This window comes from Macaca thibetana, chromosome 1 (genome assembly GCF_024542745.1).
Source record: "Macaca thibetana thibetana isolate TM-01 chromosome 1, ASM2454274v1, whole genome shotgun sequence".
NCBI classification, from domain to species: domain Eukaryota; kingdom Metazoa; phylum Chordata; class Mammalia; order Primates; family Cercopithecidae; genus Macaca; species Macaca thibetana.
The window spans coordinates 36,662,733-36,686,278 of NC_065578.1; the positions used below are offsets into that span (position 1 = coordinate 36,662,733).

At 51.9% G+C, this 23,546-nt stretch overlaps 2 protein-coding genes across 3 annotated transcripts in view; one reads left to right on the top strand and one right to left on the bottom strand.

The window, feature by feature from the left end:
* Window positions 1-23,546, top strand: part of UTP11 (UTP11 small subunit processome component) — a 594,364-nt gene that overhangs the window by 175,157 nt on the left and 395,661 nt on the right. The window lies entirely within an intron of this gene.
* RSPO1 (R-spondin 1) lies at window positions 695-22,654 on the bottom strand. 2 transcript variants are annotated; one of them, XM_050800343.1, is made up of 6 exons: window positions 21,410-22,654; window positions 18,696-19,077; window positions 5,806-5,997; window positions 3,519-3,668; window positions 3,039-3,227; window positions 695-2,257 (listed from the first exon to the last, which is right to left on the bottom strand). In XM_050800343.1, the coding sequence occupies exons 2-6, from the start codon at window positions 18,787-18,789 to the stop codon at window positions 2,094-2,096; spliced, it is 789 nt and encodes a 262-aa protein (XP_050656300.1). In that variant the 5' UTR covers window positions 18,790-19,077; window positions 21,410-22,654; the 3' UTR covers window positions 695-2,093. The 2 variants fall into 2 exon arrangements, with proteins under 2 accessions (XP_050656300.1, XP_050656294.1); XM_050800337.1 differs by having other exon boundaries at window positions 3,519-3,704.

Below are 23,546 nucleotides of genomic sequence, written 5' to 3' on the forward strand. Positions count from 1 at the left end.
GGGCAGCATAGTGAGACATCATCTCTATGAGAAAAAAAAAAAAAGATAATACTTTGCATATATATAGTTAAATAACAGATGTAATTAAAATTAATTTCACCTCTTTTTCCTTTTTATACTGTGGCTACTAGAGAAATATTTTCTTTTTTTATTACTTAATTTTTTTTTTGCACACCAACCTGGTCTCAAACTCCTGGGCTCAAGTGATCCTCCTATCTTTGCCTCCCAAAGTGTTGGGATTACAGGCGTGAGCCACCCTGCCTGGCCATTTTTTTTTTTTTTTTTTTTTTTTTTTTTGAGGCAGTCTCGCTCTGTTGCCCAGGCTGGAGTGCAGTGGCGCGATCTCGGCTCACTACAACCTCCACCTCCCGTGTTCAAGCGACTCTCCTGCCTCAGCCTCCGAGTAGCTGGGATTACAGATGCACACCACCACATCGGGCTAATTTTTGTATTTTTAGTAGAGATGGGATTTCACCATGTTGGTCAGGCTGGTCTTGAACTCCTGACCTTGTGATCCGCCCGCCTCAGCCTCCCAAAATGCTGGGGTTACAGGTATGAGCCACCGCGCCCGGCCCAAAAGTGTTAAATTAAATATGTGGCTCACATATTTCTATTGGACAGCAGCAATCTGTCTTAAATCCTTCTACCCATCCTTCAGAGTTAGGCTCAAATATCACATCCTCTGAGACACCTCCCTGAGAGAAAGTATTTTATTTTTATTCTGTTTTATTAACTTTCATAGCTATGCACAGATGCCAGTGGTCGCCTGCCCTTGGCACCATCCTTTTGTAGTTACATATGTGTTTGTACGATTCCTCGATGCATGCCTATCTTCTTCCCCACCAACCTCTAAGCTCCACAAGAGCAAGGCCTGTGTTTGGCTCCTCCCTGGAAACCTAGGACCTGGTCCAGAGCCTGGCACACATTTCAGAATGCCACAAGGAGTTATTCCATCCACTGCCCTGCCTTTGGGCAGGACTGTCCCCAACCATCACTGGAAGCCTATGCACTCCCTTCCCCCGACAGTGCCACTAGCCCTTCCGTATATAGATTCTGCCTCTCCCAGATGGAAAGTCCTCCTTTATAGATGACCAGAATCCCTCCTGCTGCAACATGGCCGGGGCCCTTTCTCCCATCCTTTAAGGAGAATTAGAGCAGCACTTCTCACATTTATATAACACGCCAATCATCAGGAATCTTGCTGAAATTCAGACTCTGGCTCACCAGGTCTGGAATGAGACCTGAGATTCTCTTCCTAACAAGCTGCCCTGTGACGACACTGCTGCCGGTCCATGCTCTGAGTAACAAGGATATAGACTGCCTGTTTACCACCCTCAGAGCAGCCCCTACATTTTCTTCCTTCTCTGCACGACCCTCTGCTGAGCAGGCTATTTGGGGTCTCTTGAAATTCCCTGTCTCTTCTTGCTCCCACGCATACCTTGCCAAACCCTCACACCCTGCAAAGGAATGTGGTGCCTGTGTCTACTGCTGTCGTTGATTTTTTTGGTTTTAATTTGAAATAAACCTTTAAGGCAGTTTTCAGAGTCAGGTTAGCCCTGATACGTATCATGGAAGAGTAACAACACTCTCCAACGATAAAGTCACACAGCTGGGAGTGCTGAACGGGATGGGAAGAAGGCTTCTCCCCAGGTCACCAGCAGTCCTCAAGCTTGGCTCCCATCTGCCACACTAGCTAGTCCAATCCCAGCAGCTTCTCCAGAAGGCTTCCCTCTGCAGTTTGGTCTCAGATGCTGGAAAGTGTGGTCTCTGACACGGCCATGGCGAGCTCCAGAAACCAAGAGTGTACTGCAGGACCCGAGGGATGTAAGTGTCTTCTGGTGGCCTCAGGTGTGTATGTGTGTGTGTGTGGGGGGGGTATCTGTGTGTGTATACATGCACACACATGTGTGCAAGTATGTGTGGTTGTATATGTGGATAGGGGTTTGAGTGTGTGTGTCTTGTGTCTATGGATGCATGGATGGATTGGAGCGTGTGTGTATGCTTTGCCCCCGATGTTCCAGTTCAGGAAAGCTTTAATCACACAAAGCAGCACTGAACTCTTTCTGCATGGGCCTGGGGGCTGGACAGTGTCCCTAGGCGGGCCCTGCAGATGTGAGCGGCCCCACCGTCCCTTGCTGCTGTTGCTGCTGCCCCTTGCGTCTTCGAGAGCCAGTGCCCGCCTCCTTGCTCTCCTTCCTGGCCAGGTTCCTGTTGGCATTCTCCCGCCGGCCCTGGCCTCCCTTCCTCCTCTTCTGCCCTGAAACAACCAGACAGCAGAAAGAATCAACAAAGGATGTGCAGGGAGCCCCTGGGCATGGCCACAGGCCCTAGGAGGGGAGTGTGAGGAAGCCGGAAGGGGAGGCAGGGAGGAGGCTGGAGATGCTGCCTGTAGGTAGTTGGGTCATGGTGACCTCCTCTGACAGCAGCCACTTCAGAGGACCCTGAGGCATGAGCACTGAGAGGCAGCCCAAGAGCCCTTTCACTCCCCAACCCTCAAGGCACACAAGACATCATCCTCTTCCTCATGGGTTCCCCAGATCTTGGATCCCAGTGGACCAAGAGCACTTCCCAGGTATTCAGTGCAACCCTCAGAACAGGCAGGACTGCCCCCATTCCCTCCCCGCCACCAGCCACCTCTGGGGCCAGGCAAGAGCAGCAGCCACCTCCTTGCCAACTGCAGGCTGTGTGACTTTGGTGGAATCACTACAGCTCTCTGGGTCTTAGTGCCTCTTTCGCCCACCCATCCGGCCTCTGAGGGGCCTTCTAGTATGAACATCCACTAGCTCAGAAGAAATGGGGAAACTGGAAGGATATTAACCACAGAAGCTTCCAGCTTCCACCATGCAGAGTTCCGGGGCCCTGTTCTCTGCCAGGTCATGGCATCTGGATTGGACAGCATGAGGTCTTGAGTTGTGGGTGCCCCATCTGGCCTTGCCCTGAAGCTTTCTCCTGAACCATGGGCAGGAAGCAGAGATGGTGGGACCTGCCATGGCTGGTGCCTGAGCGCTGACCCCAAGGGAGCAGAGGCTGCAGCTCACCCTCAGGACATGGCACCCTCCTCACTGTGCACCTCCGGGTCTCCTTGGTGTCAGAGCAGGCAGCATGTTCCCCTCCAGGGGCATTGAGAACCCTGCGTGTCCGCTCCTCGGAGCCCCTCCGGAAACCACAGAGCTTCTTCTTCTTGGAGCAGGGCCCCCATGGGGACCATTCGCTCATTTCACATTGCGCTGGCAGGAAGAGAAGGGAAGGGAGAGTAGGACAAGGAGGAGGGGATCAAATCTCCTCCCCTGGTCCGGAATAGCCCAGGGGAGCATCTCCCACCTGCCTTCTGCCTGGACCTCAGGCTGCAGGTATCTTTAGTCCAGAGGGCAGAAGAGTCCTTGGAGACCCAGAAAAGAGTGGTAGGGTAAACTCTCCCTGCACAGTACCCCAGCCCACCCACTCTCTGGCCAGACCCTTACCCAGCCCCTCCTCCTGGGGTCCTGGACCCTCTGCCCACAGTGCCTGCCATGGCTTACCAGGACTACTGCACTCCATGGTGCCATTGGCAGCTGAGGAGCCCTCGGGACAGGCTGGATAGCAGCGGCCCTTGTGCAGGTACAATCCCTCCTTACACTTAGTGCAGAAGTTATGGCTGAAGCAGGCCTCACAGTGCTCGATCTTGCATTCTGAGGAGAGGACAAATTGGGGGCTTCTGGCCCAACCTAGAAGGAACATTTTCCCTCATTCCCAGCCCCAACACCCTCCCTTCTGTCTACATCCACCTACATGGAGGGCAGGACCCTGGCCTAGAGCTGCAGTTACTGCAGAGGAATCTCGGGAGGAAAGGGAAAGGAAGAGCAGTGGCAGGCCAGGGAAGAAGAAGCTGAAGCGGCTGCTCCTGAGGGCTGGCTGGGACTCTAGCCACCGTCAGCCAACTTGAACATGAAGCCAGTCTCAGCCCCTGGAACCCAAGGTGAGGCTCAAGAGAGCAGTTTCAGAGGAGGAGGGTGGGGCCTTCTGGGCTTGGTGGGGGTGGGACAGGAGTGTTTCAGCATCTCACAGCATCTGCAGGGCCACCCTAAACAGAGCTGAACTGAGGGGCAGAATGGCCCCCCAGAGAGTGGCTGTGTGATCTCCTCTTCCCTCATTGCTGGGCATCTACAATACCCCAAACTGTGGTTCTCTTCCTGCCTGGGGCAGAAAGAATCAGCACGGAGGAGGGGGAAGCCATCTTATGGCAAATTCCTCTCCCTCTGCAAGGCTGAGTTCCAGGAACCGCCTTGGTAGGACTCCTGGGTCCCTCCCTGATTCCCTGCTGCCAGTTCTCTCCTCTGGGGGAATGGGAGCAGGGTGGGTCCTCCAGGGCTTGGCTGAAAGCAGGCAGGGTCTTTCACAATCTCTCCTTCCCAGAGTGCAGGCGGGGCTGACTTCCTCCCAGGCTCTGGCACCTGAAGCCCACGCTGCCAGTTTCCTAGGAGCTGGCGTAGCCAGGAGCTCCCCACCCCAAGGACCCTGAGGACCAAGAGGGTAGCTCCCAGGGTCCCACCTGCATCCTCACAAACTCCCACCATCCTCCAGGCTTATCTCAGCCTCACCTCTCTCCTTCCCTTCTTCCTTCCCTCCCTGGTGCTCTGATTCCTGGGTTTGGTTGCCAGTCAAATAAGAACAAAAATAAGAACAATAGCAGCTACCATTTGTTGAGTGCCAGACGCTAAGGGCTTTACCTGCGTGTCTCACAACAACCCTAGGGGGTAAGAACTCTTAAAGATGAGGCATTGAGAGGTGGAGACGTGCTCAAGGTCACACAATGAAGAAGTAGCAGAGTTGAGCTCAGAACCCAGTCTAGTCTTGGACCAGTCATTTACCTTCCGGGCCTCAATGTTGTCAGCCCTGAAAAGGGTACCATCAGTTGTGTCCTGTCTCCCTTCCAGTGTTGTTGTGAGGCTCAACTGATATGAGACCCGCAAATGCATTCTAAATGGCAAGGCACTGAACAGGTGGTGGGGGCACTGGCATTGTCTCCCTGAGTGTGTTCACACGTGTCCCCCAGCACACCGCAGCTGCAGCTACAGAGAAGGGATGGAGATATGGCAGCGTGTGCCTTGGAGCACGTGGAGCTGTAGCTGGTGTGGAAATGAGGAGCCAGAAGACCAGGGAGCGAAGAGAGTGGAAGAGCAGGCTGCCTGAGCTTGGATTCCCCTGCAGCCCATGTGGAGCTAACAATGGTTTTTAAGCAGAAGTGTGATGGGATGGGTTGTATGTCTCAGAAATGTGATGGGATAGGAATAGGTTCTGTGTCTCAGAAGTGTGATGAGATAGGTTGTGTATCCCAGAAGTGTGATGGGGTAGGGTGTGTGTCTCAGAAGCGTCTTTCTGGCTGCAGTGCAGAAGGTGGGTTTCAGGGAACCAGATGAAGGCTGGAGGACAGATGAACAGGCTATTGCAATGATCCAGGAGCAAGGTGCTGGGAGCCTGGGGAGGACAGTGGCAGTGAGGACAGACAAGAGATGACAGACAGGCTCTGATGATTGGATGGATGGGGTGGGAGAGGTTGGCACTCAGGGCTGTGGCTTGGGTGACAGGTTGGGACATGGAGGGTAACCTGTGGGAATACAGGTAGGGGCAGGTGCGAAGGGAGGAGACAGGGTTCCAGTATTTACACACCAAGGTGGAAGTGTGCGGCTGGATACTTGAATCTGCGCCTCATCTCCTCTCCTCAGAGCCCCCTCTGCTCCTCTCACCAGCCACCAGTGGTTCAAAGCACTCTCCCTCAGTCCAGAGCTTCTAGTGCCCCCTGCCCCCGACAGCCCTGCCCACACTCACTGATGCACTTGTTCATGTCGGGGTTTCGGGCGTCGAAGTATCCAGGTGGGCAGGACGGCAAGCAGACGCCCACCTGGCGGATGTCGTTCCTCTCCAGCAGGATGAACAGCTTGGGCGAGCACTTGAGGCAGCCGTTGACTTCAGAGCAGAGCTCACAGCCTTTGGCACAGGCCTGGCTCCCTTCGACACTGACTGCAAAGGTGGAGCAGGGATGAGAAGGGGGCTGTGGAGAGAACCTCACCTATCCAGATTCTGACAAGGATGGGAAGTGAATAGATTGGCGTTTCCTTCCACAGAAGGAATATGCTTCTCAGAAAGCACAGGCCAGGCAGGCAGCTGTCTGCAAGGCTGCTTTATACACCTTCCCAGTAGCTTTTCTCCAGAGAGCTAGCAACAGATGCTGACCCATGTGCCTCCCTAGCTCCAGGCACGACATGAGCTCACTCTCTAGGCCGGCTCCGCCATCCCCAGAGAAGCAACCCAAGCTGCACCCTTCCTGGAATTTCTCCACTCTCCCCAGAGCACAAAAGAGTCAGTCTTAGGTATAGAAGGAGGGTTTTTTAAATTTCCGAGAAAGTTTTAAGGGCAAGAGGGATAAAGAGTGAAACAGAAAAGGAACACCTACCCAGAAACACAAAGACAACTGGAATAACCTATGTCTAGAACAGGGGTCTCAACCACGGATGATTTTGCTCCCTAGGGAACACTTGGCAATGCCTGGAAACCTTTTTGATGATCACACCTGGGGAAAGGGGTTGTTACTGGCATCAATTGGGTAGAGACCAGGGATGCTGCTAATCATCCTATAATGCATCAGGCACAGAAAAGAATCATTTGGTCCAAAATGTTAATGGCACTGAGGCTGAGAAACCCTGGCTCAGAATCATCCTTTGAAGCTGGGCGTGGTGGCTCACGCCTGTAATCCCAGCACTTTGGGAGGCTGAGGCGGGCGGATCACCTGAGGTCAGGAGTTCGAGACCAGCCTGGCCAACATGGTGAAACCCCATCTCTACTAAAAATACAAAAATTAGCCAGGCATGGTGGCGCACGTCTGTAATCCCAGTTACTCTAGAGGCTGAGGCAGGAGAATCGTTTGAACCTGGGAGGCGGAGGTTGCAGTGAGCTGAGATTGTGCCACTGCACTCCAGCCTAGATGACAGAGCAAGACTCTGTCTCAAAAAACAAACAAACAAACAAAAAAGAGAACCATCCTTGGAGCTTCGTGGTTTTCCATCCCAGCATTGAGTCTCAGGATCTTTGATCTCACTCACGGAGCCCCTTCCATAGACCTTGCACAGTGTGAGCCCTGGGGACAGAGGCAGACAAGCCACTCTGTAGAGGAATTGAACTTTCAGTGGAGCAGACAGACCCACAAATAGGTGAATGCTGACGGTCACAGGGCCAAGCAATAGTGGAGCCAAAAAGAAGGAGGGAAACAAGCCACAAAGGAGGTGTCATTGAGGCCACGTCTTAGATAATTTGTACAGATGTGTCCTTTAGGAAGCAGAATTAAGGGCACTCAGGGAGCAGGACCACAAAGGTGTAAAACTAGGGAAAGGCGGAATTGCAGATAACTTAGGGTGGAGATGGGAATAGGAGGCGAGTGGTGAAAGGTAAGGTTTTCTATCTTTATATCATGCTAAGGAACTTGAACTTGATTCTGCCAGATGGCATTTCCCAAAAAGTACTCCTTACAACTTGATTCCCCCAACCGTGAATAGGAAAATGTGGAGAAAGGCTACTGTGTCAGGTAAGACCAGGAACCAGTGGGTCAAACAAATCTAAACAGATTTCTTTACTGCAGGCCTAATGGAAGCTTTATTACTCTCCCGTGTGCAGTGACTCTCTGAGCGGGGCACAGAGTGAACTGCATTTCCCAAGCATGTTGGCCACAGAACACTTGTTTTGGGACCTTCTCAGACTGTTTAAACATCAGGGAGCCATTAGAACATGTTAAGCAGGGATGAGACCTAGTCCAATTTACATGTTGGGAAATTGTCTCTGGGAGCCAGGGTGGAGACCAGAGATGGAAGAACTGTTTGGGAGGAAGCTGACTAGATCATCCAGGTGAGAAAAGTGAGAACGTCTTAATATTCTGTTCCACAGGGATAGAGGGAAAAAAGACAGATTTGAGAGATGCTTGGGAAATGCAACCCGTAGGACATCGTGGCTAACAGGCAGAGAGGAAAGAGGCGTGGGGAGGAGCCTGGGGTGATTCCCAGATGTTTGACCTGGGGTGTGGGTGAGCCGTGGGGCCAGACATGAAAAGAAGCCCATGGCAAGAGAAGCAAGGTGAGAGGGAAGGAGAGGAAGGAAAGTAGTTACATGGGGTGGAGATGGGAGTGGGAGTGGAGTGGTGAACGGTCTTTATAACTTGAACTTGATCAAGAAGGGCAACAAGAGCCAGGCAGCGGCCGGGTGCAGTAACTCACTCCTAGAATCCCAGCACTTTGGGAGGCTGAGGTGGGTAGATCACCTGAGATCAGGAGTTCAAGACCAGCCTGGCCAACATGGCAAAACCCCATCTCTACTAAAAATACACAAAATTAGCTGGATGTGATGGTGGGCGCCTGTAATCCCAGCTACTCAGGAGGCTGAGGCAGGAGAATCACTTGAACCTGGGAGGTACAGGCTGCAGTGAGCTGAGATCATGCCACTGCACTCCAGCCTGGGTGACAGAGCAAGACTCTTTCTCAAAAAAAAACAAACAAAACAAAACAAAACAAAACAAGAGCCAGGCAGTGAGGAGCGGCAGATACAGGCATAAGGCAGAGAGCTGGGAAAATCAGAATAGAGATGGTGGGAGATGGTACAGGGTAGTGGACCCAGAGCCCCGGCTTCAGAGTCATCAGGACCCAAAGCCAGATTCCCAGTCTGGGAAGGTGGGCAAAATACTGAATGTCATGTGTTTCCCTGAGAAGGAGAGATGACGATGTCCACTCTGGGCAGCTGCTGGCGTGAGTCTATGATGCAGGAATCATTCCTGGTTTCAGAACAGGAGAACATGGAGGAGTTAGGAAGGAGAGCAACTGAAGGAAGGAAGATGATAACAAACACCAAATCATCACAACAACACAGCAATAACCACAGTGGCGGCAGTGTGTTACTAAATGTTGATCACTTACTCTGTGGCAGCAATGTTCTCAGTGCTTGACAAGTATTAACTCATTTAATCCTTACAACAACCCATGAGGTAGGTACTATTGTTATTATTTTTAAATTTTATTATCTTTTTTTTTTTTTTTTTTGAGATAGAGTCTCGCTGTGTCACCCAGGCTGGAGTGCAGTGGCTCAATCTCCGCCTCCCAGGTTCAAGTGATTCTCCTGCCTCAGCCTCCTGAGTAGCTGGGATTACAGGCACCTGCCACCATGCCTGGTTAATTTTTTGTATTTTTATTAGAGATGGGGTTTCACCATGTTGGTCAGATTGGTCTTGAACTCTCAACCTCAGGTGATCCACCTGCCTGGACCTCCCACAGTGCTGAGATTACGGGCGTGAGCCACCCCACTTGACCTATTATGCACATTTTTATAGATGAGGGAATGGAAAGGTAAATTACTTGAACAAAATTTCTCGGCCAGTATGTGTTTCAGGCAGAGGAACGAAGTTTAGGGAGCCCAGGGTAGGACAATATGAGGTGGCACGGAAACTATATATTTTTGGAAAATGGAATTTATGGGCCGGGCGTGGTGGCTCATGCCTGTAATCCCCGCACTTTGGGAGGCTGAGGTGGGCAGATCGCTGCAGCCCAGGAGTTCAAGACCAGCCTGGGCAACATAGGGAGACCCCGTCTCTATTACAAAAAATAATAATAGACTGGCCAAGGTGGCTCTCACCTGTAATCCCAGCAGTTTGAGAAGCTGAGGCCAGGAGTTCAAGATCAGCCTGGTCAATATGGTGAAACCCCATCTCTACTAAAAATACAAACATTAGCTGACCGTGGTGGCACACACTTGTAATCCCAGCTACTCAGGAGGCTGAGGCATAAGAATCACTTGAACCCGGGAGGCAGAGGCTGCAGTGAGCCAAGATTACCTCTGCACTCCAGTCTAGGTGATGAGCAAGACTCTGTCTCAAAATAATAATAATATAAGATAAAAATAAAAATCACGATCATTCTTGTTGGTAGAATCATTGTATGAGCAAAAATACTCCAAATGCGACATTGAAGTTATGAGGGAGCACTTCGGATTATTTTTCTACTCTGGGCCTTTATTCAGTTGTGTTACAAATTTACGAGTCATTATCTATTTTAGGCACCACTTCCACTTCAAAGATATTAAATCGTCTACGATGCACTGTTTTGATTTAATTCATTGTTGACGTGAATGCGCCTTCTAGGTTTCTGCCTTAGTTTCAGTAACGGCAGTTATCCCGGCGTCCCATTTGCAGCCCTCTCCAGCGATGCTGCCATACTCATTTCTTCCTTCATTATCACCCGTTCTAAGAACAGGTTTGCAAAAGGCGCCCTTTCAGGTCTGCTGCCCACCTTCCATTCCACTAGCAACAAGTCCCTGTGTGCATTTTTCTTCAGCGCCGTCAATGGCACCGCAGAGAAAGTGTGGCATACCCGGGGAAGGAAATCTGGAATCAGGTCAGCATGGCGGGAACGTGGAGCGAGTGATGAGGCAGGAAGCTGGAGAGGGAAGCAGGGGCTGGATGAGGAAGAATCCTGAGCCTGGATTAAGGAGTTCACACCCTATCCTGAAGGTCAGAAGGAATCAGTGGGAGGTTTACAACAGGAAACACAGTCAGGATTCCATTTTAGAAAGATCACTCGGTAGAGTCGAGAATGGATTGTCCGAGGGCAAGAGTGGAGACAGGAAGACTCCCAGGCTAGAACTCCAGTCCAGGAGAGCTGGGCTGAGCCAAGGAGAGGGGAGGGAGTAGACACACGTGAGATGGTCAGGCAGGGTCAACAAGACAGGGCGAAGCATTCAACAAGAGAGGGTGAGGGGCAGGGGCAAGGTGACCTTGAGATGCTGGGCTTGTATAACAGCCCTTCCCCGGGAGAGGAACCACAGGAGGAGGAGGGGGTTTGGGTGGGAAAATGATGAGTAGCTAAGTATTAGACAAGTTGAGTTTGCGGTTCCTGTGGAACATCCAGGGAATGATGTCTGTTAGGCAATTGAACACGTGGGTCTGGAACTCAAGAGAACTATTTTGGCTGGAGATTGAGACGCGGAGTTATTTTTTTCCTTTTTTTTCTTTCTTTCTTTCTTTCTTTTTTTTTTTTTTTTTTAAGAGTTTTTTTCTTTTTTTAAGAGATGAAATCTCACTCTGTTGCCCAGGCTGGATTGCAGTGTCACAAACATAGCTCATTGAAGCCTCAAACTCCTGGGCTCAAGTGGTTCTCCTGCTTCAGCCTCCCAAGTAGCTACGACTACAGTCACATGCCACCATGCTTGGCTAAAGAGAAGTGGAGTTCTTAACATCGTACAGTCATCAAAGGCATGCCAGTCCATGAGATGGCAAGAAGAGTGGGTCTGGGGAGTGAGAAGAGGAACTGGACATTGAAGAGAAGGACAGATAAGTCTTTAGTACACTAAGAGGCAGAGGAGGAGCCAACAGACAGGCAGGGGACACTGGGAAGTATATTGCATCGTGGGAGCCGAGAGAAGAGTGCACTCAGAAGAGGGAGGCATCAACAAGACAGTTGCTTCTGAGATGTCATGTGAGCCAAACCGGGTGGTGGCGGCCCTGGTAAATGCAGTCTCAGTGGGGTGGTGGGGTGGACAGCAGGAGGCAGTGGTTCAGCAGTGAAAGGAAGGTCAGGAACTTCAACTTCTTTGAAGAAGTTGGCTGTTGGCTGGCATGGGGGCTCATACCCGTAATCCTAGCACTTTGGGAGGCTGAGGCTGGAGGATTGATTGAGTCCAGGAATTTGAGGCTGCAGTGAGCTATGATTGAGCCACCACACTCCAGCCTGGATGACAGGGCAAGACCCTGACTCAAAAAAAAGAAGCTGATAGTTAGATCTGTGGGAGCAGAAGAGCCTGGGTGGTGCCTCAGGCAACACCTGCATTTAACAGCTATGCAAGAGGAAGAGGGGCTCGGGAAAGAAGTGGAGAAGGATCCTTGGAGAGCTGGGAGGAGACTGAGAGACAGAGGTGCCAGGAATCAGGTTGAAAAGGGAGAGATATTCTGAGAAATCTACAAGAGTGGTCATTGATTAGGTGACCTTGAGAAGGGCAGTTTTAGGCCGGGCGAGGTGGCCAGGCCTGTAATCAGGTTTGAAAAGGGAGAGAGGAGATCAGGGACCAGGGGCTGGGAGAAATAAAAAAAAAAAACTAGAAGCAAGGCCAGTGAGCTCTGAAGCAAATCTACAAGACTTGACTCTCAGTGGTCATTGATTAGGTGACCTTGAGAAGGGCAGTTTTGGTGGAGAGGTGGAGATGAGAGCCAAACCACAGTGGGCTTCGGAGTGAGTGGAAGGGAAGGAGTGGAGATAAAGCCAGGAAGGCAACAGAGAAAATCAGAGATCACAGACAGAGAAGGGGAGAGCACGGCTGGGGGTGGGGAATGTGATTACAAGACTCAGAGGCAGGGGACATTGATGGAGTAGAGACCCAAGGACACAAGGAAATGGGAGCATCAAGACATAGGGCTCAGACGCTGAGGCTGGCCTTGGCTAGGGGGAGAGACCAGGGGCTGCAGTCAGGGACAAGGGGGTCAGGCAGCTGAGCTCCATGAGGGTTTGGGGGCTCAGAAGAGGAATGGGGGCTCAGTTACAGGTGGGGTCAGTTCAATAAGGAAAGGGATGTTTATCAAGGGGGACAGAAAGCACAGGATGTTCTCAGCTCAGAGAGGCAGTGAAGCGATCGGGGAACAAGAGACGGGGCTCGACAATGAGAATGTGCCCTTGAAGGAAGGGTCCAAGGAAGATGGTTCATATTTGGGGGAAATGCATAATGATTCAGAGCAGGAAAACCAAGGCTTATTTATTCCACAGATGTTTAGTGCACACCTCACAGGTGCTCAGGGCTCCTAGGAGCCGGAACGTGGAGGTATAGCCACAAAGGCCCACCAAGGACAAGGGAGGCAGGGCTGGTTACACATCTGGATGTAGAGAGGCAGAGGGCACTCCGCGACCCAGAAGCCTAGGGGAGGAGGGCGTTCCACACAGGAGGAACAGCCAATGCAAAGCTTCCGAGGCACTGAGTATCCTGGATCGACCATGGCATGGAAAATAGGGCTTTATATAGCATGTGCCCATAATTCCAGCTACTAGGGAAGCTGAGGCAGGATCACTTGAGTCTAGGAGTTGCAGACCAGCGTGTGCAACATAGCAAGATCCCACCTCAAAAGGAAAAAAAAGAACATAGAGCTTTATATATTCTCTCTCTCTCTCTCTCTCTCTTTCTCTTGGTGAGGGAAGCGACCAATGGAAGGACATCGTTGGGTTGGTGGTTTAGAAAGCTCCCCTCTAGCTGGGCACAGTGGCACACGCTGTAGTCCCAACTACTCAGGAGGTTGAGGCAGGAGGATACCTTGAGCCCAGAAGTTTGAGACCAGCCTGGACAACATAGCGAGATCAAGACCCTCTCTCTAAAAGAAAAGAAGGAACAAAAGCAAGAAAGTTCCCTCCTGCTGCTGCCTGTTATGGGGGTTGTGCAGGGGAAGCAGCCTTGCAGGGCTATAAGCCTGGCTGAGGAGGCCAGGTGGACTCTGAGGGTGAGGGGTGCTTGTAGGGAAGGGAGCCTCCTTCCTGGCTTCTTCAGCACCCCCAGCTCTGCCCTCTCCACCAACCACTGCCCCCCACCAACCCCACCTCCCTCAGCTCCCAAGCACCCTGCTCTCCAGCCCACTTCACTGAGCCAGCAGGGCAAGGCTGTGCCCCCGATTCCCCCTCTCCTAGCCTCCTTCATCCTATGCAAAGCTTTTTTAAGTTGCTGTGGCTATGATGAGGCAATGCTCCAGGGCAGCTCAGTCCCACACCCCTTGAAGAATGGTTCTGGATCGCTGCTCCTCCTCCCTAGGGGCTTCATTTCTTCCAGTTCCCAATTTCTTCATCCCCAGGAATCTTTCTTAAACTAAAAATCTGATTGTTTTACACTCCTTCCTCTTATCTATCAATAGCTCCCTATCACCTACAGAATTAAGACCCAGCTCCTTGCCTGACCTTAAAAGCTTTTGTGGGCTCATCCCATCCACGTTACCCCTCAGCACCACTCCTAAGCAATATCAAACCATTTTTGTTTCTCTGGACATGTCACACTATCTCACACCTGTGTGCCTTTGTTCAAGTTGGTCCTTCTGCCCAGAACACTCTCCACCTCCTTTTGAGTCTGACCAACTCCCTCAAGCCTCAGAACTAAAGTCACCTCCTTCAGGAAGTCTTCCTGATCTCACCTCCCTGCAGAGTCTCAATGGAGTATTTCTATGTGTTCCCACACCCCTAGTACTTGAATCTGTCATGGCGAACGTCACCTTGTATTGATATTATCTGCTAACGTGTCTTTTTCTCTCACTAGAAAGAGCTTCGGCAGGCAGAGCCCATCATTTCTGAATGGGAGCTCAGTAAAGGATAAGGCTTCACAAGGTTATAAGGTTGAGGATATGGTGAGTGAGACAGAGGCTTGAGATGAAGGGTGGTGTATGGATGGATCTTAATGAAGATTCACTACAGTGGAGGGACCAGGATGGAACATGGATGAGGGACTCAAGTGAGATGGGTCAGGGACAGTGGTGGATGGAGAGAACTCACCATGACCCAGAGAGTGATGATCTTGGTTTTGGGGTGGAATCTAGTCTTGGAGGAACTGGGTTTGGTAAGAGAGACCTGAGTTCAGTTGGCGAGGGCAAGAGGATAGGGAGCAGGGCCTCAGCCAGGAGACTGAGGAAGTGAGTAGGCCAGGGCCCCTCTCAGGCCACACGCTGTCCCAGGAGGTGGATCTATCCCTGTGGCTTTCTGAGACCTGCACGTTCAGAAAACCCTGGGTATGTCCTGCTGGTAGGACCCAGGATTCTTCTCTTTTTTTTTTTTTGAAACCGTCTCGCTCTAGCACCCAGGCTGGAGTGCAATGGTGCAATCTCAGTGCACTGCAAACTCCGACTCCCAGGTTCAAGCCATTCTCCTGCCTCAGCCTCCCGAGTAGCCAGGACTACAGGTGCACACCACCATTCCTGGCTAATTTTTGTATTTTTAGTACAGACAAGCTTTCGCCATGTTGAGCAGGCTGGTCTCGAACTTCTGATCTCAGGCGATCCACCTGCCTCAGCCTCCCAAAGTGCTGGGATTACAGGCGTGAGCCACCATGCCCAGCCAGACCCAGGATTCTAAACTAAGCTCTCAACTGCGAGCTTAGTTTAGATCCTCACTTTTTCTTACCTGGGCTGTTTGCCTCCCACCTCAAGCCACCTCCCCCACCCAGCAGCTGGGCTCTGGGCTCCCTGATGAAAGCCTCAGTGGCTCCTTACCCACTGTAGCTGGAGTCAGGCCACGTCCAAACTCCTCAGCCTGGCAGGTGTGAAGAGCTTAATGACCTGACCTCTACCCTGCAGTGTCTTCTACCTGGACCCTCCCCTCAGCCTCAGACAGCTTCCTTGTTCTGTCCTAGTGGGTTCTGGATGGCTTGTTTAGCAGCAGAACCCTTCTTTCCAACAGAAAACATATGAGCACAGCTTCCCCAGTGGAAATCCTAGGGCTCCCCAGAACCCCCTTGATAATTCATTTCCCCAGCTACTCCTAGCTGCACCCCACTTCCTAAAGGAACACTCTGTGCCTCCTCCCAACTCCCCAGGGCTCTCCATGCCCTCAGGTTTTCTCCCGTGCAGCATTCCTGAACTGGACTGACATTCTGTCTTCCCCCACTCGCTTGCAGCCTCCGCCCGCGAGATTCATCTCTGCGATCAGGGCCAGCTTGCAGGATCTCAATAAACATTGTGGAATGAGCCAAGGAAGGAACGGGGATTCAGTGAGGGATGAGGGACTGTAAGGCTGTCAGTGCAGCAGGGGCAGAGGCTCTGGATGGAGGATGGGGCCGTGAGAAGAGGCACAAAGCGGGCTCCTGGCTTCTGGAGAAGTCAGGGCTCAATGAAGGAATGGAGGCTTCCTAGGAGGCAGGACTGAGACACGGGACCCAAGAATCAGAGAGGAGAAGGGGCTCAGGAAGGAGCACACTCAGTGCAAGGGATGAGTGGGAATGAGGGCTCAGGAAGGTACAGGGACCCCAGATCAGGGGTGAGGGCTAGCAAGAAGACAAGGAGCTTAGTGAACAGGAGTTCAGGGAGGGGCAGGGTCCTCAATGAATGGAGGAGGGGAACTTCAAGGGGACTTCACCACTCACAGCTAAAGAGAAGTTCTTTGCTCAATTTTTCTCGCTCCATGCAGGCAGACCATCACTCAGACTCTGAGATCAGACATGTCTGGCTTCAAAACTGGTGTATAATAGCTCAGAATGAGATTTAGATTGAGTGGCTTCTGGTGGCCCTCCTACCCTGAAGCTGAGGACTGTCAGCCAGAGTCAACAGCCCTGAGGCTCATACATAGTACACCTACCCCCATCCCCAGGTCCACCCAGTGCCCTTCCAAGCTTGTCTTGTCGAGAGGCCAGGCACACACAGGTGTCTTGGTCTTCTTTCTTCCCTTCTCTACTTCCCCAGAATCCCTAAGGCAAAATGGTCTACACATTGTTTATATAATAATGATTTGCACCCAGAGTCTACGCAGAACTTGATGTTTTACAAAGGTGTTAAAAATATATACCTAATGAGGTGGGTGGATCACCTAAGGTCAGGAGTTCGAGACCAGCCTGGCCAACATGACAAAACTTTATCTCTACTAAAAATACAAAAAGTAGCCAGGCATGGTGACACGTGCCTGTAATCCCAGCTACTTGGGAGGCTGAGGCAGGAGAATCGCTTGAACCTGGGACGCGGGGGTTGCAGTAAGCCAAGATGGTGCCACTGCACTCCAGCCTGGGTGACAGAGTGAGACTCCATCTCAAAACAAAACAAAACAAAATAAAACAAAACTCTCTCTCTCTCTCCTCTCTCTCTCTCTCTCTCTATATATATATATATATAAAATCTCATGTAAGCCTTACTATCCTCCTTTACATTACATTTCAGCTTCCTGATTGCGATGACTATGGCTGTTATGTGACAAGTATTGACAAACAGCACAACCTTCATCCCTCCCTGCACCCCTGAGCCTGTCTCCACACCTCTCCCAACCCTTGCCTCTTACCATCAAGGATGTCTGTTACATCACTGGGTAATAAAAACTGGCTCATGTGCTGCCATGGCTGTTAGATGTGGCCGTATGAAAAGTGAGCAAGCACATCAAAATTGCTGCAGGAGATTTACCATCGCTAGGACCAGGCCCTTTCTGATGCCAAGTCTAGTACTTCCTTTCCTTTTCAATACAACAGACTTGAACTCAGGTCCCGTGACCTCTGGTTTAGCCGGGCATGAGGCTCTGCATGCGTGAGGGTCAGCGTTAAGCACACGTGCACGTTGCCTGAATGTGAATGGTTCCTCCCATTCTCTCTCTCTCTGTCTCTCTCTCTGTCTCTCTCTCTCTCATTTCGGAAATAGAGGAGACTGATTATAAACCGCTAAACCGCATCTGGCCCATGGAGTCCAAAATACTGGCCACAACAGATGAGAAGGGAGGAAAATCAAGGCCTTGCTGCTGATTAAACCTAACTGTCTCTAATTGTTTGTTAAGCCAGGGATTTTCAGCTTCACCAGTTCTCTGAGCTTCTCTCCCTGCGCTGAGTCCTGGCCTTGGCTGCTCCCGTGAAGCCCCGGCAAAACCCCACTGCTTTTCAACCTTTACTGGGGGGCCTCCGTCTGCAGGGAAACATGAAGCAAGAGGGGGCTGGGCTAGACTTCAGGAAGACCTCCTACCTGTGGGCACAGCATCTTCTCATGGCAGATGTCAAAAGACAGATGAGGACTTGGGACTCTGGAGTCCCCCACCCTCTCCCTCGTGTGGGCCCCTCACACACAGTGGCCACCCCTACAGCACTAGGGTCCCATCACTGGAGACCTTAAGCAGAGGTTGAGGAGTGCCTATCAAGGGGCTGGGGACAGATTACCCTTGAACTCCATCAAATTCGGCTTTCAAGAAGACTGGGCCCACAGGCATTAGGAGACCTGGGTTCCAACATCAACTGTATTTCGTTAGACCTGTTTCTTCCCCTTTCTTAGCATCTGTACAATGATAGGATTTTGGTTTTCTTTTTAAGCTATGAGAACCCTCTCTTCCAATGACATCTCATGTGGATGCTCATTACCAAAAGCAGGGAAAAGTGAGACTGCTCTGGTTTGAAGGGTGGTCAGGCCAGACCCCTGCCTGCTTGTCTCCCCTTCGATGCCACTGTAGCTCCCTGAATCCCACTGGGCGTGGTTTAAAAGTCACAGCAGTGGACAGTCTCCTGATCCTCCCTACTCCACTGTTCCTGCCCCATGATCTGGCAGGGGAAGCCCTGTTACCCAGTGCTAAGCTGTGCAGAGCTCCTAACCCAGAAGGGTTGATGGCTGCACTTTAGCCAAAAAAGGAGCCCCAGGGCAGGGGGTTTGGGGAAGCATCTCCATGGATACCACACAAAGCTGGTGTTACGTCAAAGCACATAATCCACAAAGGCGTAATCCACAAACTGGATCCTCACAAGAGAGGGGTTAATCTAGAAAGCAGAGTCTACAAAGGGGAAAACAGACAAAGTGAGTCATCTACAGAGTGGGTAATCTCAGCGAATTAATCCACCAACTGAATAATCCACAAACAGGATCATCTACTGAGTAATCTACAAAGCTGTAATAGACAGAGTGGAAATCTGCAAGGGTCATCATGGAATAAAACTCCTGAAGACCCCTAGTTCCCGGGTGGCCCCCTCCCACTTCCAAGGCCAGCTGTGGCCCACCACGCTCCATTACTCACTCCGCCTCTGCCTTTTCCCCTTGATCCCCCGGCTGCCGATGGTGAGGTGCGTCCAGCTCAGAACCAGGGCCACCACGCACAGCCCAAGCCGCATAGTCACACGCCAGCTCCAGGCCCCTGGTCGGAGGGGTGGTCTCAGGGAGGGTGGACAGCACACGGCTTTTGCTAACACCTCCGGGGCTGGGTCAGCAGCAGGAGGCCCAGGCCTGGGCCGTAGCCCAAATCCACCATAATCTCAGCTGGGGACAGAGAGGGTGTGGGGCGCCCAGTTCTCCATCAGGTCAAAGGGAGGTCCTCAAAGACAGACTTCCTCAAAGGTACCTCAGAATATCACATGAGAGATCTTTTTGTCACATCAGCAGGGACTACTCCAAAAACCAACCTGTGAGGGGAGGAGAAAGAAGGGTTAATTCTGTAGTACTATGAACCCTCCCACCTATGCCTCCTGCCCTACCCAGAAGACTGGGAGCTCAAAATGTTTGGACATTATGAGTTACCTACCTAGCACCTTTCTAGAAGAAATCCGCTCCTTTTCCTATCTTGCAGAACTCCCTAACCTGGGACTGGAGCCGGCAACCTGTGTAGCCAGAATATGGCGGACATTCAAACCAAACTTGTGGATCACTGATGATTTCTCAATAACGGGAGCCAGTTGGTCCCACCCCTGCTTCCTGTTGTCCAGCTCTAACTGGAAGTCCTTCCTTAAGTCTACCCTACAGACCTCATGCTGCAGTAATATCCTCTCTTTTGAAGAGGAGCTCTCTCTCTCTGTCCTTCCATGAGTGACCCCTCAGCCTTTTGTTCCTGGGGCTGAGTCACCCATGTGCCTTTCACCTGTCCTGGAGCTAGAGCAGTGGCCCCCGGCAAGCTGGCAGACTCTGCGTGGCCCTCTGGGCTTGGCGGGAGAAAAGGAAGTAAGGCTTCCCCCGGCCACAGAAACTCTGACACAGCAGGCCCGGCGGGCCTGGCCTTTGTGAGAGGATAAAAGAGGCAGCAATGCCCGCCCTGGCCAGAGACACAGAGAATGGGGATAATCCCCCAGCCCAGTGAGAGCCAGGTCTCTGGACCTGCTGGCTGGCTGGGGTGATGGGGGCAGGGGAGCCGGTCCCTCCCCTGAATCAGATGTGTCTGGGAAGTTGGACATCTGAGCCCAACCTGGGAGTGAGAATGAAAACCCTGCTGCCCCCTCACGGGATCACACACTCATGCTCCAATGCTCCCGAGGTTCTTTCATAGCAGCGACCTGCCCACGCACACCCCACACTCTCCCACACACACCCACAGCACAACAGAGCATGCAGGTCAATAGCACAGAGGCTCTGTAGATGCCAGGGAGCCATCACCTTCCCCTCCACTGGCTAGATGCCTTTGAACAAGTCATGCAGCCTCGCTGAACCTCAGTTTCACGTCTATAGAATGGGGACAAGCATGACTATGTCACAGGCTAGCTGAGAGTCAGAGAGTTCAGGCTCAGGAATGAGAAATCCGAGGTGCTGGAGTGGAGATGCCCCTCCCACCCCCATCCTAATCCTTTCCTCTCTAGGCTCTTCAGTGCTAGTCCACCCCCTCACCTCTCAGGGAGGCCCCAGCAAAGCCCACCTGCACGGGAGATAAATCATTATCCCCTAAGGGAGTTCAGTACCTCCCTCCTTGGCCTCTCCCGCTGGCTTTGAAGGCCAGACACACTCAAGTGGTTAAGCTGCCTGTGAGAAGTGTTTACATGAGGCTGATGGATCCCACCTGGTGCTGTGGCCGGAGCCAGCGGAGATGCCCCCAGCCATCCCCAAATGCCCGTCAGCTGCCAACCTCTGCACGCCCCTCCAGTACTCCCTGCCTGATTTACCAAAGTATTTGTATCCTCCCCAGCCCCCACTACACACTTCTATCACCCACAAATTATAGATGTCCAGTTGAGTTTATCAAACTGGGGTCTTCAGGCCCAAGAATGTAGTCTCAGAGGCTGGCTGTACAGCGTGATAGTCACGGACATAAACTTCAGAGTCAAACTGCCTGGCTTTGAATATTGGCTCTGCTACATATTAGCTGTGTTACCTTGCTTAGCTGGTCTGAGCCTGTTTTCTTATCTGAAAGAAGGTTATTGCTGTTTATAACTTAATACATAAAACTGCTTAGAATGGTGCTGGGCACATAGTGATGACTCAATAATATTTGCTGTATTTGTTGTGATCAAAGCTTCATTTTGTGTCGATATTCTAATGATCATTCAAAAGGCAATATGAACATGCTCTGTATCATCTGGATACTAACCTTAATACTGGGCACTATTATGCAATTTCCATATTGGCATTTATCTTTATGGTTGATTGCCTTGACACCAAAGCGATCACTCAAAGTGATAGGATTTGCCTTTAATTGCAGCATTTCTCACACTAAGGTCTGAGAATCCCTGGCAGATCTGTTCCATGAATCCTTACAGTTGACAAACACTGCATCAGACAAACTTGGTGTTAACCCTGGATCTGAAAGACTTTGGACTCACTGCGTGATCAATATCCCTGGCATTTTTTGGGGGGCACAGAATTTCCCTTATGTATCTCTGCATTCCTTGTGCCCACCTGTCATGGTGCCTGGCAATTGAGGGTGAGTGCTCAGCAAATGTTAGCTCCCTTCTTTTTCCTCCCTCTCCTCTCCCTCTGAATTCCTTCTCCATCCTCCCAGGTCCTAAGTTTCAGCTTGACCCCTGCCACACTCACCCAGTCCTTGCCAGCGTTGATCTTCTGGCCCACTCCCACCTGAATCACCAGGAAACCACAATCTCAGCTGGGAAATCGTAAGGAGGATCCAGATGTAAATTTCACTGAAGCAAGTGACACTGGCCTCCCTCACCTCTGGGATGGGAATAGTTGCAAGCACTTTTTGAAAAGGTACATATAGAATCAACCCTGTAAAGGGGCTAAGAGTTCCTCTACACCAGGGGTACAAATGACATGTACGATTGAAGCTGGATGTGGAGGGGGTAAACTAGAGGGTAAATGACCCATCTAAAGGGAGCATATGCCGTTCAGCTCTGACTAATTGTTGACAGATCTTCTGATTTTTCAAAAGAGGAGTAGAAAATCCAGGATCTTATATGAAATCTGATTTGAAATGCTGGACAGGTCTTAGACTAGGAACCCTGCAGCACCAAGCCCCAGAGGGCCACAGGTCCCTGCCTCAGTGGCTCCATGTTCCTGCATCTAGTCCCTGACCCCACATGTGCACACACAGGCACGCACACTTGCAGACACGGATAGCATGGACTAGGGCTGAGAGAGGAGATAGGAGCTGACGACTCCCTTTTAAGCAGCCTGCCTCATTTCTCTTAGAGTCCTCTGTCTGATTTCCTTTGGGCCTTGGGTTATATGGCACTGGCAGTTTGTGTTTTGAGGCTCGCTCTACACAGATAGAATGGGGACTACTGGTAGTGCCTCAGGTATTGGTAGGGGTAAGAAAGGGTATTTCTCTCTGCCACTGTGGGGGGTTAGGGATTCACACTCGTTGGATGCCTCCCTCCACCTGCCATGTGCCAGGTCTTCCTTTACTCCTCACAATGGAAGAAGGAAGGTAGAATTATTTCCATTTTACAGGGGAAGAGACCTGGCCCTGAGTGGTTAAGGGTCAGGGGTTACAGACCTAGTTAGGGACCAGCCCTCGGGTTTGCTACCCAGGATTGGGTGTGGGGAGGGCAGGGCAACCCGCAGGGAGCTGCGGAGTGTGAGGCACAATCCAGCTTGTGGGGTGGACCTGCAAAGTGGGGGTGGGGCTGGGGGCAGAGGCAGAGCTGGGACGGAAGACCAAAGAGAGAGGCCACATGGGCCTCAGAGGGGAGGACACAGGTTGGGGAGGGGAACACAGCTGCAGGTGGAGCTGAGGGCAGAAACTCAGCCCAGGGACGGGGCTGGAATCACCTTCACCTTCTTGCCTGCAACACCTTCAGAATAAAGTGGTACTCCATCAGGTGTCCGATACAGACCCAAAAATGTAAACTATCCAGACAATTTCTCATTAGTCCTCCCCGGGCGGGCTGCGGGCTGCAGAGTTTTGGCCTCCTAGCAGGCTGGCAGGCGGGGGCAGAAGAATTGCGGGCGGGGGGCGGGACCAAGTATGTGCCTGTCCGACCTGTCGGGATTAGCCTGTCGGTCGGAGCCAAGCCAGGTGCGGGGGCCGTGCCCCGGCCCCCAAAAGCAAGGGCAGCGGAGGATGGCTTCTTCAACCCTCCATCACCCCCGCAAGCGCGCACATTCTTATTCCCTCCCCCACCATCCCCCAGAGGCCCCAACAGGTGCCGAGGGAGACGCGGACCTGAGGTCCCCCGGCTGGCCCTCAAGAGCCAAGAGAGCTGTCCACGTCTGAGAGGCCAGTTTCACAAGAAAACTCCCGCCCCCAAGCACCCTCACCCCAAGTCCGTCCCGGCCCTCCTGCGAGTCCCGGGCGAACACAGCTCCCACCTCTCCCCAACTAAGCGATACCTTCGGTTCCTGAGCGCCAGACCCCGAGGGCCAGGGAGCCGCGCCACTTCGCTGCGCACCGGGGGCCACAGCGCGTGCCGCCTGCCACGTCGAACCCAGGCCCAGGCTGTGGACTGGGGTGGGGGTTACCAGAGACCGTGGAACTTGGGGGAACCCAAACCAGTGCGACCCGGGATCAAGAACTTCTGGATTGGAGGCGGGGTGTAAACAGGGCTGGTGGACTTGGAGAATTCAGGACTGCAAGTGAGGACGATCACCCGGGCTGCGGGATGATGGGGAGTTCGAGGGGAGGGGGCTGCCTGCTGGATTGAGGGCCGACGGGGGCGACAGACTTACAGGAAGGGGTGCAGGAGGTGCCCTCTCCCGATCACCGACCGGAGAG

What these genes read in the sequence shown, in the direction of transcription:
- RSPO1 (XM_050800337.1), bottom strand. Translation starts at nt 18,789, where the DNA reads ATGCGGCTTGGGCTGTGCGTGGTGGCCCTGGTTCTGAGCTGGACGCAC. An exon ending in GGGGAAAAGGCAGAGGCGGA is followed by an intron (nt 5,998 to 18,695) that starts GTGAGTAATGGA and finishes CCACCTTTGCAG; the next exon opens with TCAGTGTCGAAGGGAGCCAG. An exon ending in GAGGGTGCCATGTCCTGAGG is followed by an intron (nt 2,258 to 3,038) that starts GTGAGCTGCAGC and finishes TGGTTGTTTCAG; the next exon opens with GGCAGAAGAGGAGGAAGGGA.